Genomic DNA, 18,830 nt, shown 5'->3' with positions numbered 1-18,830 from the left:
AAATGATAACAAATCAAAGTAGTGACAATCAATCAATAAAAACCTACAACAGTGAACCTTAACAAAAGCTACAGGGATCAGTCAGTCATGCCACTCGGTTTGCTTACATGAACTTGTTTTTTGGTTTCTTCTCTTTGGGAAATGGATATTTCCACTGGGTGATGCGGCCAACCTCTCCAGACATGAACGTGAGGTAACGCAGGGTTTCCACAGCCACATTGGTGTGGGCAACTTTGCGGAGGCCCTCGCGCTGCCAGATATACATGGCCACCACCGGGGAGTTGTAGTTCTGCACCCACTGAACGTCTCCTGATTCACTGTCCACAGTCACCACGAGGCCGTCCCCGTTGGACACAAAATGAGCCATCTCTGTGGGGAAGCAAAGAGCGGGCGAATGAAGTGCACAGTCTGTCAGAAATTAAACAAAAGAGCCAAGACATCCAAGAGTCTTACTGTATTTGGTATCGTCATCAGGAAGGGTGGAGGCGTAGTCAGAGTAGGTGGCATTCCAGCGCAGCTCTCTGCTCTTGGTGTCGTACATGGTGATGGTATACTCTAACAGGAAGATGAATGACAAGGGCATTTTCACACAGGGGTAAAAGTATATGTTCTGCTTTCATTTACTTATGTAACACACATAAAAGCCAGGTGTTAAGGATCCATCTCTGGATGTTAAGTACAAAGTGGTATTGAATTTCCTTTGCTTCAAAAAAATGGAATTCATTGAAAAGAAAACGTGGAGACAGTGAAACAAAATCCAGGGTGACAAAGAGAGTGTTGACTTGACACCAAGTTAAGGATTTATAGCAAGTATTCATCTTCCAGGGCTCTCATGCTCGAGGCCCTTGTCTATAATTACAATCCCATCTTCCCCAGCCTTAAGCACTGCAGAGACAGACTGGGAGGGGGTGGGCAGTAGGTAAATAAGGGTTTGCCAACACTTAACACTGGGGGTAGAATATGCAAGACAAATAGGCCTGTTGAATAGCCAGATTAAATCAGTAATTAAATTGGATGAGCTGTGATGATGACAAAAGATAAGGCAGGGACGTTAGGATTGATTTAGTTACCTGTGCGTCCCAGATAGAGAAGAGATGAGGAGGGGCACAGCATCTCAGCAAAGGAGGACGTCAGGGTCTGCTGTTTCTCACCAGTCAACAGGTCCACCACATACCACAAGTCCTGCTTCTTACCTGGATGTGAGCACATACAGAAAGACAAAATGATCTACCTGTGTCATGATCACAGCATTTAGATTGTTCCTGAGAAAAGCATAACATGTATTTCAGTTTGATAGTCTTATCTTTTAATAAAACGTTGCATATGTTCTTTTTTTTAACTTAACACTGTAATTCTACCACTAGGGATGGTGCTGATTGTTGTAAAGTTGTCTGGACATAACACCAATGATCTGCTGGTCTTTGCAAATCAGGACTATATGGCATAGCCGTCAGTGCTGACAAAAAAGTTTAAGTTGAAAACTGAATCGAATTGTGACCTTACAATTGAAAGTCAAACCAGACCATGGATTTTAAGAATTGTGACATCTTGAGTCAGCATGTCTGTCATCATGTCAGCTATAAGAAGGTATCTCAAGCAAACAAACAAAACATTTGAGTGCAATTTTAAGTAAGTCTAAATAAAAAGAAGCAACAGTACTAAATGAGTCGCGTTGCGGGTTGTGCATTTCATCCTTAATGGGAGTGGAATATTACACATATTAAGCATGATGTTCTTGATGGTTAGGTTGAGCAAAGTGCATCCATACATATTTATTATTAACAGCTTAGTGGTTAAACAGAGGGAAAAGCTGTTACTGGATTGATAGACAGATAACCAAAGCTGTGGTGTTGGTATCAGACATGAAAAAGAGGTCTCAAGCCATCTAATGCAACTTATTTTCTCTACTCTATGTGTGTGTAAATGTTTTCTGTGGTGTTTTTTTATTAGCTGAATCGAGGGTCTAGTGATTAATAAGACAAATTTGTGAGTCTAGCCTCTCAAAAAATTTGATTTGACCAATACATGAAATTATAAAATTGACTAAAAGGTGCACCGGTAGAAGCCAAGTCACATGGCATGCAGCCATTTAATCTCAACAATGATGGGTGTTTCCATTCTCTCGTTAAACGACCAGCCCATCACAGTGTCTTTGTTGTGCCATCTCACCTATTTTGTCAGTGCAAGGCGTGTCAATAATAACATAATCATAGATTATTAAAGTTGAATGCAAAACCCATATCCAGATGCTGAAGTGGGATGATTTGGCTTGATAACACACACAGATTTAAAGAGTGAGAATTCAAGTCTGTGTCACTTTTAGACCTTTTGCTTCTCCAATGTGCTTTGTGAGCAGCAGGGTCGGTTGAATGAAAACAAAAGCTTCGGCGATAATGACTGTGGGGAGGCAAATGTCACCCGCTTCCCTTTCAACAAAGACGCATAGTCACAATGGTAGATTACCTTCCCTCTGTTAACTGTTGTAAATTCAAAAGAGCACAAGCTGCGACCACAGGTTGAGTGGAATTCAGTTAAAGCCAGATAACACCACCATTTAGGTGAGCTGTCACACCGGGACATGGACTGCATGTTTATGGATGAGGAACCTACAGAGGGCATGATATAATTCCTATTTGAAAGTTAGCCTTACCCATGTAAAGGACTCCATCAGAGCTGCGACATGGAGAGGCTTGGACCAACTCAGGGATGGTGAATGGTAATTTCTGTTTAGGGAAAATTAATAAATGAACATTAGATAATCATTACATGCTCTGTGCTATGACAGTTATGTGGAACACATTTCATGCAGCACCACAGCTGCAGCTTCAGAGTGACGGTGCATTATTTCAGCACTACTTATATACACATATGTGGCATGTTTTTCGGTTGCACTTCTTTTTACAGTACACTCATAAGTCGTAAGAAGCTGAACTTTGTATAACATAAGACAACATCAACACAACGTTCTATATTAGACAATGTTAAATCCTTTATTAGGCACTTATTAGTTTATATTAAAGGGTAATTAGGGACAACAGAGCTGTGCTGTAAATAAAAGTGAAATCAGATATCTGCTGCTACTCCATTTTAACAAAATATGTGAAAAAGATTTGCAAAGTAAAGGTCAACATTAGAGAGGTAGAGGATTATTTTGTCTGTGGGTCACTACAAAGACATATCATAATACTGTAGGCAGATAATGTGTTTGGATCAAAGAAGATCATGGCTACTACAGTTGTATGGGACCAGCCAGAATGTGATTTCCCTTTAGTTTACCATACAATTCTGTTGCCATGTGTCCCAAATTACCCACTAATAAAGTCTTATAAGGGTATTAACTGGGAAACTAATTTACTTTAGTTTAAAGGACAGCTCTGTTGTAATGTGTCCCTAATTAACCTCCAAGGAAGTCTAATGAGGGTCTTACAAAAGGGTCTCACACTGCCTTATAAAGATCATGCTTATAGTTTTTACCTAATTTGATACAAAGTACAGTGTATTACATCTTATTAGTGTACGGTTACGTTTACTGTGTCTAATTAGGATAGCTGTGTTTGTTTACTGACTAATAAAGAGCATATTATTTCTAGATTGTCTAATTTAATCTGAAGTACTGCTTATTAAGTCTTCTTAGTGTATCATAAAATAAAGTGTGGCAAAAACATTTCTATAAAACAGGGAACTGAGCAGTGTTTCTTAAGAAAAATAGGGGGAGATCATGGTTTGTGATAAAAAATTATTTCCTCTTACTGTGAGGCCCTCGTTGTTCTTTCCTCCCAGAGAGTACAGGCTGCCATCATTGGGGTCAGGCAGAAAGGCGGGTCTAGAGTAAAGTTTGAAGAGCATGTATTACATCTTCAGACCAGTAAAGGGAGTGACAGATGAGACAAGCTCAACAGGTTACCATATCCATTTACATTCGCCATCTTTTGTAACAGACAGGTGCAGTACACAAAGATACACACATATACACCCATGCAGAAAAACAACTCAAAGGTACATACTCTGCCACATGTGTGGGGACCTGAAGAACTGGATCTGTGAGGAGGGAAGAGGAGACAAGATACAATTCAGGACTGACAGGAATATTAACCAACAATGGAAAGTATGGCCAGTAGCTGTTGAGTAAGAGAACGACATGAACATCGGTGACATTCATCTGCACACAACACAAAGTCCAAATGAAAACAAATTCCCCCGGGGACAAACGTGCAAGGCAAACAGCTTTTCTGTGAAGACGTCCAACATTTAACACCAGTGATGGGAACAAAAAAAATGATTTTCTAATTACCTAATTTTAGATTTTTAAAAAAGTACTATAAAATATGAACCTGTTGATGACCCTCTATGATACCCAATATCCATCTAACACACTGATTAAAGCAGAAGATTTTCCTGTTATCCTGGTACATTAAAAGAAGACTGGTCTGTTTTCTAATATTAAAAATGGACAAAATGGCATGGTAAAATGTATCTATTGTGACTGGTTTTACCTGAAATATCTCCCAGGGACAAGTACTTAAAAGGACAATATCACTTTTTTGCATGTTTAAGCCCATTTACAACATTTTTCATGCATTGTTATTACCATCAACCAGGGCTGTATATAGGCATGAATCTGGCAGTATGATACGTCTCACAATGAAGAGGTTATGATACAATATGTTGTGTTTGTGATACTATAAACAAGGCAAAATATTCTAATTTTAGGAAAAGTGTCTCATTACTACATGCGTAAAATCATAAAAAGTTTAGACGTTTTCTTAATGTAATCAGAACTGTGGGATCTGCAATTGCATTTAACAGCACATGAAACACAGCACTACAGTTTGTACAATGTGAGCAAAGACTTGTGGTTACTTCTTCCTGTCTCAGTTTATATTGCTATGTTGGAGTGGAGTCATCAGTAACATCTTTCAAATCACCTTTGAAGATTTATTTTTATTGAAAGGCTTTCTTTTTTTCCTTAATTTTAATTCTTAACTATTGAGTTGCGCTGTAATTTAATCATGACATTACACTTACAGGTCTTCTTTCATTGGACAGATTGCACAAGTTCTAATATTTTATCCTTGGTATTTTATGTTTTTAGGTTCTTCTTTTGTTTCTTATGCCTGCCTGCAAACTCAAACAATACTGTGTATTTTATTGTGTTTTTATGTGCAAAACACTTTGTCACTCTGGTTTTGATAAGTGCTGTACAAGTAAACATTCTTCTTCTTATTATTATTAAAGTCACTGCAAGTTGACTGTAAAATCATGTAGCATGACTAGCAACGATTAGCTGCCCGGACAAAGAATGCTACAATAGCTCGTTAAGACAAGAGCCAAAGCCTGAAGCCCAAACCACCATTGCTATTAGACAAACACGCACCTCCCTGCAGTGTGAACATACAGGGCGTGGACCAGATGGTGCTGATCTCTGGAGGTGCCCAAAGGGGTCAACAGTAGCAGGGGGGGAGGTGTGGGATTACCTGAAGGGGGTCTCAATGACTCTTGTGCTCAAGAAGCATCAGCATTCATTAAGTGTAATTGCGGAAGGTGGTGACAAAACAGTGGTCCTCTATGGTACAGTATGCATAGAGAGACGCTAACCACAGTTGGCTGAAATACAAATACACGCTCGCAGAGTCAACAGAGAGTGACAAGCAAACAGTGAGAGGATATACATGTGGGCTGCGTTTTACTGTTTTGGTCAAGGGAAAAGATTTCTGCTTCCCCCTCATCATGTGGGTGTACGGCTGCCTTACTGGAGCTCAACAACAGGTGTGTGCAGAGCCTGGTACAGAACTGGTGACATTTATATTCAACAGCTCTTCCAGAAAAACAGATGATGCGGAGGAAGCAGCCTCTGCCTCTGATTATTAATGACTTGGGTATTAGGTGAACCTAACAAGGACTCGTAGGTTCAAACCACAGTAGTTTTACTATCTCATAAAATCTTGTGGGCCTTAAAAAAGTGAGAAAATGTATGTTCAAAGTCTGCAGGTCCAGGTCAAAGAAAGATAATCTCCATGAAACAACAGTAAATGCTAGTTTCAGGTGATGTTTAAAAATAACCATTCAGTGTATCTTATCTACTCTAATGTAATTCCCGAGCGTATAGTGCCTACATTAACATGGTAACCATAGTACATGCTGTGTGTGCAGGTGATACTACAGCAAAGTTGCTTACCCTTGCCCACTGTGACCTTGATTACAGGCTATATTTGCCCCTCTCTAAGTTAATAATTACCCAGTTTCCATGCCTAGAAGATTATCTCACCACGTTTTCCCCAGCTTAATCCCAGGAAACATTCCTAAAAGTCAAGACGTACAATATAAAAGCCCTATCAATATTTTCTGACCAAATTAATTACAGGCATCTGCTTTAAAGGCATAATCTGCAACATTTTCCTAAAAAAAAAAAAACAGAAAAAAAAAACAGTATAACATAAATATGTTAACTAATTTTCTCATTATTTTGCAGTCCTCAGGATGTTTACCAACCAAAAATGTTGGGATCTGACATCCTTGAAATGAGACTGATGAATGAACAGTTTGGACAAATCCTAGTGATTCTACCTTTAAATAATCAGAGTTTAAATTTTTTTGGTTTCTCATTGGTCACATTTGCAAAGCTAGGTCTATTTTTAGTCCCATGTTTACTAAGTGTGCAAAAAAACCCAAACAAACAAACAAACAAAAAAACCCCACTGAATTGTGATATCATGATACATGCAAAGATACATGGCAGTGGTTCATGTTGTGTTGTGTTTAAACCTCCAACTGCTAGATAGCAGGGTTGTTGTCTATCTTCAACGTTTTGGTTGTATAAAAAAGTAACTCACACTACATGCATATAGCAGTGGATTCTCTTTACTCTGACATTTTTCTTAAAATTAGATTTAAATTTAGTATTATATCACCTTACAGTATTGCAGTATTACATTGGAATATATTAAATCGTAACCCTTGTATTATGATACATATTAGATTCTTGCCAATACAGTGCCCTGATTTCTACAAGAATAATGGTGGAAAACCAACATTAAACAGTAGAAATGTATGGCTTCTTGTTGACTATTAGGACTGGTAACGCATCCAAAACCTCTGGTTTAAACATAAGTGGTGCGGACAACCTTTTATCCACAGTAAGATCACAGAGAGTGCTTTTAAATAAAATCAATAGATTACCAAAGTCGAGGCCACATGCAAAACATTTATGCCATATCAAGTCACACTTTGTTAAATTTTTAAGTTAATTACAGTCTTCTACTATGCCTTTCATTACATGAATTACACAGAAAAGGACAAATGCCCAAACCACTTCTTTGTGGTTCAAAAAACATCAGCGGTGTCTTTTTGTTTTCCCTGTGGCAGCACACAAAAGCATGTTGTTTTTGCAAATGTAACCCGAATAAGGAACTGTGCCTTGAGAAAAAGGCATCCAAACAAAAAACTTGACTCAACTCTGCTCCTCTCCCCTTACCTTCTTTCAGAGTCCATTTGATAGAGCCTGACTTCTTGCTAACAGCGTGGAGGTTTCCATCGAGGGTGGACACAAAGAGCAGGCTTTCGGGAAGGGAAACTGTGCTGGCACTGCAAAACCCCTACAGAAACACACACACAAAAAAAATCTAAGTGCTGTACAGCTGGCAACCACATATCTACTCAGCATTAGAATATCACACACACATAATATATAATGCTCATGAATTTCAGTGATAGCATACTGATCTCAGACATTAGCAAGCAGGCATGTGTGCGCATGCATGCTCCCACTCAAGTCCAGAGGTTAGGTAAAAATTGCTGTGCTCCTGCACTAAGGCTGTGAATAATGATTTCAGCCACTGATCACAATGACATTGCTAATTCCTCACACGTCTGGACCAAAGATGAATAATATGTTGAAATTACAGCATGCTAATGAATAGGTGTGTCACAATTCAACTGGACTTGGGGCTATCCCATTATTGGACCATCGAGTCTTTATTTGTAAAGATCAACACATCATTGGTTTCATGACCTGACAATTCTTTTGTCTCTGTGGTATCAAGTGTTTTATAATGGCCAGTTAGGTATGCTATGTTGTCTTTGATGTGTTTTTTTTCCTACTCTGCCTTTCAGAGTACTTGAAATTGAAAGCTCATTTCGATCAATTATCAATTTAGTGTTAACCCTACTAATGATAAAATTATTCACACACTAACCCCCCTAGCTGACTAGCTAGGTAACAGAGGGCAGGTTGCTGGATGAGCTCTCAGAGTTCAAAGTATCAGCCGGAGCTGAGGGTTGGAACGTGGTGTAAGGTAAACAAACTGGGCAGGAAGCTGGCACGGCATGGTCAAAACTTCAGCATTACATTCAGGCTACCAACCAGCACGCCCTATAAAGTTGATTTAGCTTTTTTTTTTTTAATTCATTAGGATTTGAGTAAAGAGAGTGCTTCAATTCCTCTCTACACAGATGAATAGTGGGCTGACAGGCCATATGGGAACCCTTCTCTCCAGAACCTTTCACTCCCACTCAGAAATACAGGGGATAGGAACAGAGATGATAACACTTGGATTAGTTTAGACAGACAGACAGGGCTGGGCAATACATCAATATCGTGAAATGAGACTATCATCTTAGATTTTGGATATTATATCACGATACAGCATTACATTTTGATTATTGATTTACCTTGAAAGTAGTTTTGAATGGAAAAATGACAGAAAAGATGATTTTCAGTCTCTCAAATATTAAGATTTCCCAATTTTGTCAGTTCATTATAATATTTAAGTGAATACGTTTGGTTTTTGGACTGGACTGGTGGACATCACTATTTGGAGACATTTTATAGACATAGCAGCCCCAAGATTAAACAAGTGACAAGTCTTTGTTGTTGTTTGATAACCACTAAAAAATAAGCCAATTTGTACAGAGGCAAGTAAAAGCTGACTTTGGGCAAGCTTTGGACCTGGCATTCTGATTATCAAAAATCTCATTTTGTTAGCATTTTGTGAGAGCATCAAAAGTCATCCCTACAATATTGTCGCAATCTTGATACAGAGGTATTTGGTCAAAAATGAGTCGATAATTTGAGAAAAGGCCATACAATAACAGTCATCAAATAAGAAGAAACCACAAAGAAAGGAAAAATAAATGAAGACGCAGCAAGTCCAGTGAAAACAATTGAACTAACCACAACAGCAGCTAAACGATGCAGCCTCATGACTTGGCTTATGCCAGAATTAGCTGCACTGTGGGCGATGTGTGCTCCACTCACCCACTATGGAATTCTAAAAACGCCGCTCTAGATAACCGAGCCGTGGGCTTCTTATGGTTTTTGGCACCAATATGCAGGAAGAGGTCCAGCAGGGGTGTTTGAGAGCTGTGACTGCCCGCCAAACCCCAGGAGACAGTATGAACTCAGGTTGACCAGCTTGTGTACTGTGATAGAAACTGGTCTTCTTCGAGATTATATGCCACTGGTACGCATTAGCTTTCTCAACTAAATGAAACATCTGGGAATGCCACTAAACTTGCCATCTTCACCAAAAGAGTCTTAGAAGTGCTGAGCAGCAGCAGAGCCAAACCTCATCCTCCTGTTGAACCACAGCGATATTGATCAGCTTGCCTGACTAATCCCCCTGAACAGCTCCCTAGGGGCAGTGCAAATAGCCCCTACATATAATGCAGATTACTAATCTACAATTACAACCACACTCTTCTTTGCATTTAGCCACTTTTTGAGGAGACAAGGAACATGGGGGTTGCTTTTACATCAGACATGAACAAACCACCAGAGCTACTAAGTCAGGCTTGGGTGTGGCGTATAGACTGCCATTGCAAGGCACTCAGGGTGTTCCTCTTGGTCACACAGTTTGCATTTCCTAATAAAATCAATGTTATAAAAATGACCTGTGCATGACAATCTGGGAGGGGCAAGCTGTTACTTTCTGCACGTCCAAAAATGAGCACAGTAGTCCAAAAAGCAAGTTGGAGCCATAGATGGTATACTAAATAGGCTAAAATCATATTTAACATACATCTATGGTAAAAGCAAGTTGTCCCCCCTGCTCCAACCCCTCCTCCTCAGACTCAAGGAAACTCTGGCACACTGGTCAAATAATAACAAAGATTAAAGTTAATCGTGATGTCATATAAAATGTCAGATACATACTCTAAGAGAATGGGACGGACATTTTTCTATTTGTCAGCATCAAACCAAAAGATATTCTGCTTAATATGATAATAAACACAGAAAAGAGGGAAATGTGCATGAAAAAGTACTTCAATGATAAATCAATACTCAAAATAGTTTAAGAGTTGAATTCTTTTTTTTTTTAAATCACTCCCCTGATTGGGCAAGTGATTTGCTAAATTTACTAGCCCAGTGCAGAAAGACTTTTGACTTTAAGGACTTGTAGAAACACTGCAAACAGAAACCAACCAAGGCCAAAACAACCCCATAAACTGAAAGTTCCACATTTGCCTACCGATCCCCTGCTGTAGTCTCACATCCTATACACACACATTTGTGTCAATATTGTGCACCTGTGACTGTTCCCACTGAGCTGTAAACTCACGAGCATCACACAACTGTACTGGAAGAATCATAACTAACTTGTTTTTGGGTCCCTGGTAACCTCTATCAGGGTTCTTGGTTTCGCAAGCAAATTCGTCTCTTAACATCTGTGGGCCTCTTAGTTTTGGATGAGCACTGTTATTCAGCAACAGTTGAATATTCCACGGTATTATGCCTCAGAAACATCTGGTTTACAATGTCTGGCTGTTATGAAGCTTTTTTAGAAGAAGACCTTAATGTCGGGACATTCCCTCTCATTTCCTCATTCTGCGTTACCCAGAAATGTTTAGCAGTTGCGTAAGCGAGTTACATAATGCAACTGAACTGGGAGAAACCAGAGTCTTGGCAAGTTCTGAGGTCTTCACTCTCTTGTCTGCAATAAGGCCAGACATGGCTTAAAGAGACACTGACTACAATGCTCATGATATCACTGCTAACGGCAAGTCTGTAAGTCCTGCATGGCAGACGAACCTGAACACAGCACAGGCTGTCATTGGCAGCTTTCCCTGAGTATACACAAGCACTCTAGTAGTACACCAGCTTTCAACCACTTTGTCATCCAACTTTGTCGTACAACCACTTGATGTTCATCACAAAGAAGTTGAGTAGTAGCCTTTACAGTCTTCCGGGGGGACTTTATCTGCAACAAGTTTGTAGATGAATTAAATGTTGCCAGAGGATTCATTCTTCTGTTTGTCTTGTATAATTATTATACCAAAATTAGAATGCACGTGCAGGTTTTTTTAAACACAGCTAAAACAAATGGGCAACTGACTCTTTTTCTATTGCCAGTAGGTAAGTTTGCCTTTCTGTTTTTTTTCTGATGTGTGCTGGAAAGCCCAGACTCATGTGTGCAGGAGAACAGAGAGAAAGGGGGTTTTAAAGTGTCTGTGTGTTCAGCTCTCAGTACTTTTGTAGCTTCTAGTTAAATCTCTGTGATTTGAAGTTTAGTTTCTCTCCTGCGTAGCTGTTTGAACATTCAGGTATTTGCTTTTTTTTTAAGGTTTTATGTTCACTTTCAGCTGTATGAGTCGTGTTACTCCTGATTTGGGCTTCTGGTTTAGCTGTTTCATGATAAAAACTTATAAATGACAAAATATCACGGGAATATTTGTAGAAAATAAAATGATTATCCACCATGCAGATGCTTGTGGAAAGGCGTGTGGTTGTCAGTTAGGATAAATGCAGACCCAAAATTGTGTGCCTAGAACTTTTTTGTTTGTTTTTAACATGGCATCAAAAGAGGTATTGAGGATCATTTATTATGCTAGTATTGTGTCAAAGTTGAAAATTCTGGTATGACAGCTCTAGTCTGCAGCAATAAGCAACCTGTTTGCAGCATGCCTGGGTGCAAAAACCAACACAGGAACTAACAAATACTAATCTCACGCCTGATAACTTGTCATGGGAGGTGTGTCAGTTTCAAGCCATCAAAAATATGTTTGGAAAGTCAATTAAGAAATCCTGAAGAAACGCAGCATCAAGATCAGCCTGATGATCCATCAGTCTTAAGGACCTACATAAAAGCAGTTATTAGAGGCTTCCCTTCAGGCCTGTTTAAAGATGACACAAGCTTTTGTTTGATTTCCTTCTCAGAAACAAACATGAAAGCTGAATTATACCAGAATAAGACCGGTTAAGACCAATGCCTTGGAGAGATGACTGTTCAAAAGTCAACATGTTTAACATTTTAAAATTAAGTGGGGATTACTTGAAAAACATCTTAGCAACCTGTCTTGTCAACAGAGCCTATCAGCTGCACTCTGCATGATGTTGCTTCAGCGGGGAGGATGTCACGTGTCGGTCCCTGTTCAGGCACACTCAGTCAAAGCACAGCCAATCTACTGTTGTGATAAGATAGCGAAAGATCACAACTTTTTCTTTTTAGCAATCAGCCTGCCTTATTTCAGCTACAGCTCAGGGACATATTGTGGTCTTAAGTCAATGATAAGTCTTATAAGGAGTACTGGTGTTGTTATAAAGGACTGGCAGATGGATGAAGTGACACATGAGCATGATGTGCGAAGAAGCATCTACAAACAAACTAATAACTGCTGAAACAACTCGCTGCATGCATCACTGATGCATCATCCTAATGGAAGATCAACTGGTCTTAAAAATAGACAAATTATAAAAAAGAGGCACTGAAAAGAGAGATACAAGTTGTTTTTCTCTTTTGCTATTAAAACACTAATGCTGCAGTTTATTGTGAAGACACTGTTAGGTAAATTACCTTCATATATATATAATCTTTTCTCCTATCATACTAGCAAATATAGCACCAGATCTACGAGCCAGATTCTTTTAAAAGTCCCCAGGATACACTTGAAGCTTCATAAAACTGCTTTTCCTGGAATGGGCTGCAAAAAGTAATTTCTTTAGAAGCACTCCTGTCTTTGAATAACCTACCTTTAAATGTATTTTACAAACAGCCTTTAAGGAAACATGTTCCTACTTTACATAATGCTTGACTAGAGCTGAAATATGTTATGGATATCAGAGGTGTGGCCTGTGTGCTTTATTATTTCCCTTGTGTTGTTTTTTTATGTTCTGTATGTTTTCTAACATGTGAGGTTATGTTTTATGTGAAACCGACTGTGCTGCTATTTTGACCAGGAGATGTCTAGAATATAAATGGGATCTTCCTGGCTAAATAAAAAATCAATTAAATAAAACTAAATAATTTCATTTCTATCTCTCTTTCAGAGCCTAACCGATATATTGTTGGCTAAATATGGGCGTGGTATGGGCCTATATCAGATATATATCAGCATATATGTTTACCGATATGAAAACCTTTTTTAAAGAACATATCAAGCAGAAAATGATACCTGGGATCGTTCAGATTTAGCACAACAGGGAATGTGCTGATTGCTGATTAGCTATGCTTTTTGTTTACAACCTGCCCCTAACTGACTAACATATTCAACAATTAACTTACACTGCCCAGTACTGATTCTACCTTTGCATAGTCATATCGGTGTAAAATCAGTCCATAATCAATAAAGAAAATGTCTGTTTTACTAACCACAAGAAAATTCAATATTGGCCACCGTATCAATAATCATATATCAAATAATATTGGCCTCAAAAATCATGTATCAGTCAGGCTCTACTCTCTTTCTCACATACACATGGATGGACACACTTCTGTAAAAATCTATAGATAGCCTTTCATCATTTGTCACCCCACTCCACCAGCAGACTGTCTATCTGGAGAACCTGAGACATGATAGGGGATTAAAAGGCTACTTTAATCTGCTGCTTAGCTTTAGTGGTGTATTAGCTTGGTAGCTAATGTCTCTGCCTGCAGATTTTTTCTAGGGGTCTGGCTATGGAATCAATTTTCTGTTTAGTTTTCTTTTGGTAATCAGCATAATACATCACAACCACATTTATATTAGTTTATATTCCAGCCTTCCTTTGCAAAGTACATTGGTACCAAAAACAGAACGTTTGCATATCAGATCATTTCAGCATAACAGTTGTTTGAGTGGTTACTTTGTCCTGGACTGGTGCAGACTGGGCTTGATTTAATCAACCTAACCCCAAAGATTCATCATGTGCAACAATGCCAAGCTTTGCCATGGAACTTTTTAAATTAGAGACTACAGATGAAGCTGTAACAGTCTGGTAAGTTTAGGAAAATTACAAAACTTTAATGTGATGCAGTCTTTAAAAACAGGAAAAGTCAACAGTTATGTCATATTACAGCATAAAAATATCTAAGTTGATATCTAGTCTCATACCAAAATATCGACACAATATCCATATATTGCCCAGCTCTAAAGCTGAGACACCATTTCTTTGCATTCACCCTCAATTTGTACTGATTGATCTAAATGTGCCTTCTGTCTGGAGCTTGTCTTTAAAGTATTTATGTATACAGACATCTCTTGGTGACCTCAGTATCAACAAACCAAATTTCATCCAACATACTGACTCTTCATCTTGCAGTGCTTCTGCATTATGCACTGCGAAGGGCCCCTAAATACTAAATGATTACTTCTAAGGCTGCTAGTGTGTAAGCAACTTGTGTCCAGTCTTGTAAAAAGATGCTGGGTGTTGAGTTAACATGCAAGCAGTATAAATACAACCCAGATTCCCCCAAAAGTTGTGAATCTGTGTAAAGCAAAAGTAAGAACAGAATGCAATCAAATCCAGGATGAGTGCATATTTATAAAAAAAAAAACAATAAAGAATATCAGTTTGACCGTTAAATATATTGTATTTGTGCTGTTTTCAACTCACTGCATCCCAACTTTTTTGGAATAAGGGCTGTATTAGCATATCACAAAGCCTCACACACTGACCTCAGTATATGACAGAGGGCCTAAATTTGAACACTAGTAATACAAAATTGCCTATGTTAAATTTACTACTTTAAATGATTCTGAGATACTTGGGGGAACTTGATGAGATGAAAATATTAATAACATTAGGGAGAGTGTAGCTTTAAAAGCAAAGTAATAGACAAATATCTTTGCTCATGTCTGTTTTTGGGAAGCTGTTCTTATAACTTTCTTTTTCTAATGTCTGTCATTGTTCCTGTCCAGGTCCTGCCCAGATCTGTGTCAAGCTGCTTTTACTGTAAATAACAATGATTGTGATAATTGTTATGAACTTGTTTCTTAACTTTAGATATATTTGAAGTCAAAAACTGTCAGAGACTAATCAATTACTAATTGACTATTAAATGAATCACCAACTATTTTATTAATCGTTAAATACTTTTTCTGGACCAACTAATTGATTAATCAAAAAAATGATGGACAGATAAATTATCTAAAAACATTTAGTTACAGCCCTACTAATATGGACTGTCACTGAAATTTAAATAAATATACTAAAACTGTTCACATGAATACACACAGCTAATCATCATACTCATTTGGTAGAGAGGTATTTTTTTAAATTCACTCACTCAAGTTTCACAGAAAGAAAATTATGTGAAGGAATACGTTTCCTTGATTTGTGAAACTGGACTGATGGGTTGAAATGTCGTGCATTGAAAATTAAATGTTGGTAAAGTTAATTGTAGGTTTTCCTAAACACATATTACTTAAAAACGAGTGATTTTAGCTAACTAGCTAAAGAATCTAGAAGGGAACCCCAAACCTGCGAAAGATCTCGCGAGAGGGATAATTTGAACCCAAACCATGGTCTTTTACAGACCCCGAAGAAGTGTTTTCTGTCACTTAACCTGTCCAGATTTTAACCAAATTGCTGTCAAATTATAAAACATAAGTAGTTTGCACAGTGTGGACAATAGCGAATACAGTCTCGCGAGAGTTGCGCAACTCAAGGGTTCCTTTCCCGTTAGCTTACTCGTGTCATGCCCAGTCAACACGCAGCATACAGACAGAATTAAAGAATCACTTACTGACAAATATTTCACTTTGGACTTGTAATATTTGTGTCAGTAAATGCAGAAGACCATTAACGTTGAGTGAAAAGTGTAGTCTAGCCGAAAACTCCGAGCTAATATTACCTAACTTAAGCTAGCTGATCCAGTTAGCTCCTCTTACCTTTTGTGGGAAAGCAGCGCAGCAAAGCAACGCCAAAATGCACCACAGCCGGGTCCGACTGCTCACTGTCCAGTCCATATTTTCTGGTCTCAAACCGGGATAGACAGCTGGTCCGGACGACCGTTGACTACATAGAAAATGTGATTTGGCTAACAACCAGATGTTACGACTTATTTTTATCAACGTTGTTGAAGGCACTGAGCCAGCAGCAGCCGCGGTGGGTACAACGTTAGATCCGCTTCTTCCTGAACTGAAACTGTGGGGGTTGGACTTTGGGATGGATATCCACACAAGTGGAGGAGGGGAAAATGAAGAGTCAGTGACAGCCAATCAGAAGAGGCTCGCGCACACCGGATGTGCTATAAAATACATCCGGGAGACATTTTCTGCAGAAGTCCTGCCTTCAAGGCGTGAAAGCATGCTTTCTGTACTCAGACGCGAAATACCTGAATTTAATATGACTGGAAAAAAGCTTATTAGCTGCATATGTCCTCATCATTATTATGATACATGAATAGAGTTTGCAGAAGATATTGTTCCCAGGTTGATGAAGCATTATGATGCGTGTTGGAGCAGTGTGACTAGGCCGCTACGCCGTGGAAATGTGGAGGTAAGTTAGATTTTTTTTTTCACGTTAAATGAAAATACAATAAGTTATTTAAAGCTTATGAACAGTATGCATGCTGTGCTATCCACAGGGCCGGTGATAAACTCAAAAAGATGCGGTGTTTTTTGAGGTGCTGGCACATACACACGTGGGCAGAGGATGGTGGTCGGCCTAGGCCTCTTTGGTCTGATGACAGTGAGTATTTATTAGGAAAATCTATTTTTAATCTCCTTTTTTGGGTTATGAATGATGACTTTTGTGCGTTAGACTTCTGATGTGAAAATGAAGTCAACATATTCATTCTGACATGAACCACAGATAGCACTTTTGTGGTCGTGTGTTTTAATAAGTGCACTTAAGACATTTTTTAATTTGCAGGAATGCAGGAGGTGGATTTTGGTGTCCCTGGATTATAGCAACATGGTAAGTATCCTGAGTGAGCAGAAAATGGCTTGTGGTGGTTATGAATGATGATTATGATGCGTTAGACTTCTGATTTAACATTGAAGACAATTTACATCTGACATAACCCACATCATGTCTTTTTCGTTTCTGGTGTTTTAATAATGTAGCTCACTTTAAGTTTTTTTTTTCCCCACAGAGATCAGACTGTGATGCTCAAGAAACCAACACAGTTCTGTAAATAACAAGGTAACTCTGGGTTTTGCTGCACATGTATTTTTGAACAAAATTTATGGATGTATTTTTTAACTGTTGTAATAAAGCGTTTTCAACAATCTCAGTATTGTGTGTTTCATTCTTTTTTTTGTTATGTTTAATTCACTTTTAGGCACTATTCTTTCAACCTGAATGGCCTTTTCATTGGCCATTCACACAGGTCAAGAGCAGTGCAACATCATGTCTTGTCATAACTGGGGTTTCTTGGCAATTCCACCAAGTCTCTCTTTTAAAGCAAGATACAGAATCTACATGCAGATTAAAGCAATATCTTTTAGAGGATATGTGGAATATTTAGCATTAAAGTTTGCAGTACTGCTGATTTTGTGTCAGTACAATTCAAATAAAAGGTAAAAAGTTTAAAACTGAGTACTATATATAGTGTTAATGATAATGATTAATCAATGATTGATAATAATTGCAATAAAACTGCAAATTAAAAAAAAGTAACGTATCATTTAGCAACTAGCTTTATTATTGATTTGACAGTTTTTTGTGTGAGAATGTGTGTTACTTTGTTTTATATTATTGTAAATTGACTTTCTTTTTGAGGAAAATCAGTTTGAAAAAATAGTTTTAAAATCTTTCACTATAAAAAAACAAAGGTATTGAAATAAAGTTTTGGCAACCTGTAATCTTTTCTTTAAGATACTTCACAAACTGTTCACAGTGAGCTGTGAACCCGATTTGTCATTATTTGGGTGCTTGAAAATCAATTGGTTGCAATCTAAAATTATTATCCATTATTCATTTTCACTTCAATTAAATCAGCAAATTTTGAAATACAAATTTTTGGTGTTTCTAAAACTTAAAGATTCAAATTTATCTAAAGAAGAAAAGTAAATTATCTTGAAACTTGATTAGTTGGTAAAACTTACTCAGAACTTAGAGTTTGAGTTGCCTTGAAATTTTGCATTTTCTCTGCTTTTTTGTTTTACACAGTTGCAGCACTAAACACAGTGACAAAATCTGCTGTGCACGGATGGATGTCTTCTAATGAGAACCTGGCGGTCATTTGATTTTCCTCCTTTCCTGTTAGAACCATTAAGCCGCACATATTCTGTCCAAGCAAAAGGTTTTATTGATCCACAACGATCAGAACCAGAACATTCTGTGACATCACTGAACACAACAGCAATGTTTTCATATTTTCATCACTGTGCAAATGAACAACACCGAAACCAGTGAAAACAAAGGGCATGTCTTGACAGACACAGTAATGGCACAAAAAGACATTTTCTCTCTATCCTCAACTGATGCAACAAAGGTGGTGGCTCACTATGGAGGAATGTTTGATTATTTTAAAGGCACTTTCTGCCTCATACACTTTGCCAACACACACATTTAAACATAAAACATGTAAAATAATAGTTGCCTCTAAAGCAGCCAGGTGTCTTGGCAGATTACTGTTCTGGTTTATTGGTGTTATTCCTCTTAAATGTGTACAGTACAGAAAGAACAG

The 18,830-nt window shown here is 38.2% G+C and overlaps 1 protein-coding gene and 1 long non-coding RNA gene across 2 annotated transcripts in view; one reads left to right on the top strand and one right to left on the bottom strand.

Moving 5' to 3' along the window:
- ern1 (endoplasmic reticulum to nucleus signaling 1) overlaps positions 1–16,327 on the bottom strand; it is a 28,695-nt gene extending 12,368 nt beyond the window's left edge. Inside the window, exons 1-8 of the mRNA XM_084743536.1 lie at positions 16,084–16,327; positions 7,472–7,592; positions 4,005–4,038; positions 3,751–3,823; positions 2,651–2,723; positions 1,071–1,193; positions 454–555; positions 108–369 (exon numbers count right to left, since the gene is read on the bottom strand). Coding sequence (XP_084599662.1) covers positions 108–369; positions 454–555; positions 1,071–1,193; positions 2,651–2,723; positions 3,751–3,823; positions 4,005–4,038; positions 7,472–7,592; positions 16,084–16,161 — 866 coding nt within the window. The 5' untranslated portion in view covers positions 16,162–16,327. The remainder of the gene's footprint in view (positions 1–107; positions 370–453; positions 556–1,070; positions 1,194–2,650; positions 2,724–3,750; positions 3,824–4,004; positions 4,039–7,471; positions 7,593–16,083) is intronic.
- Positions 16,328–16,478: 151 nt separating this feature from the next.
- Positions 16,479–17,432, top strand: LOC146309565 (uncharacterized). Its single transcript, XR_014772395.1, has 4 exons — positions 16,479–16,693; positions 16,782–16,885; positions 17,069–17,113; positions 17,292–17,432. It is a non-coding gene; the product is annotated as an uncharacterized LOC146309565 (long non-coding RNA).
- Positions 17,433–18,830: the final 1,398 nt, after the last annotated feature.

The sequence above is a fragment of the Lutjanus erythropterus genome, chromosome 19 (assembly GCF_056507025.1).
Source record: "Lutjanus erythropterus isolate fLutEry1 chromosome 19, fLutEry1.hap2, whole genome shotgun sequence".
Taxonomy (NCBI): Eukaryota; Metazoa; Chordata; class Actinopteri; order Lutjaniformes; family Lutjanidae; genus Lutjanus; species Lutjanus erythropterus.
The sequence above is the reverse complement of the archived record's forward strand: the minus strand, read 5'-3'. Positions and strand labels throughout refer to the sequence as shown.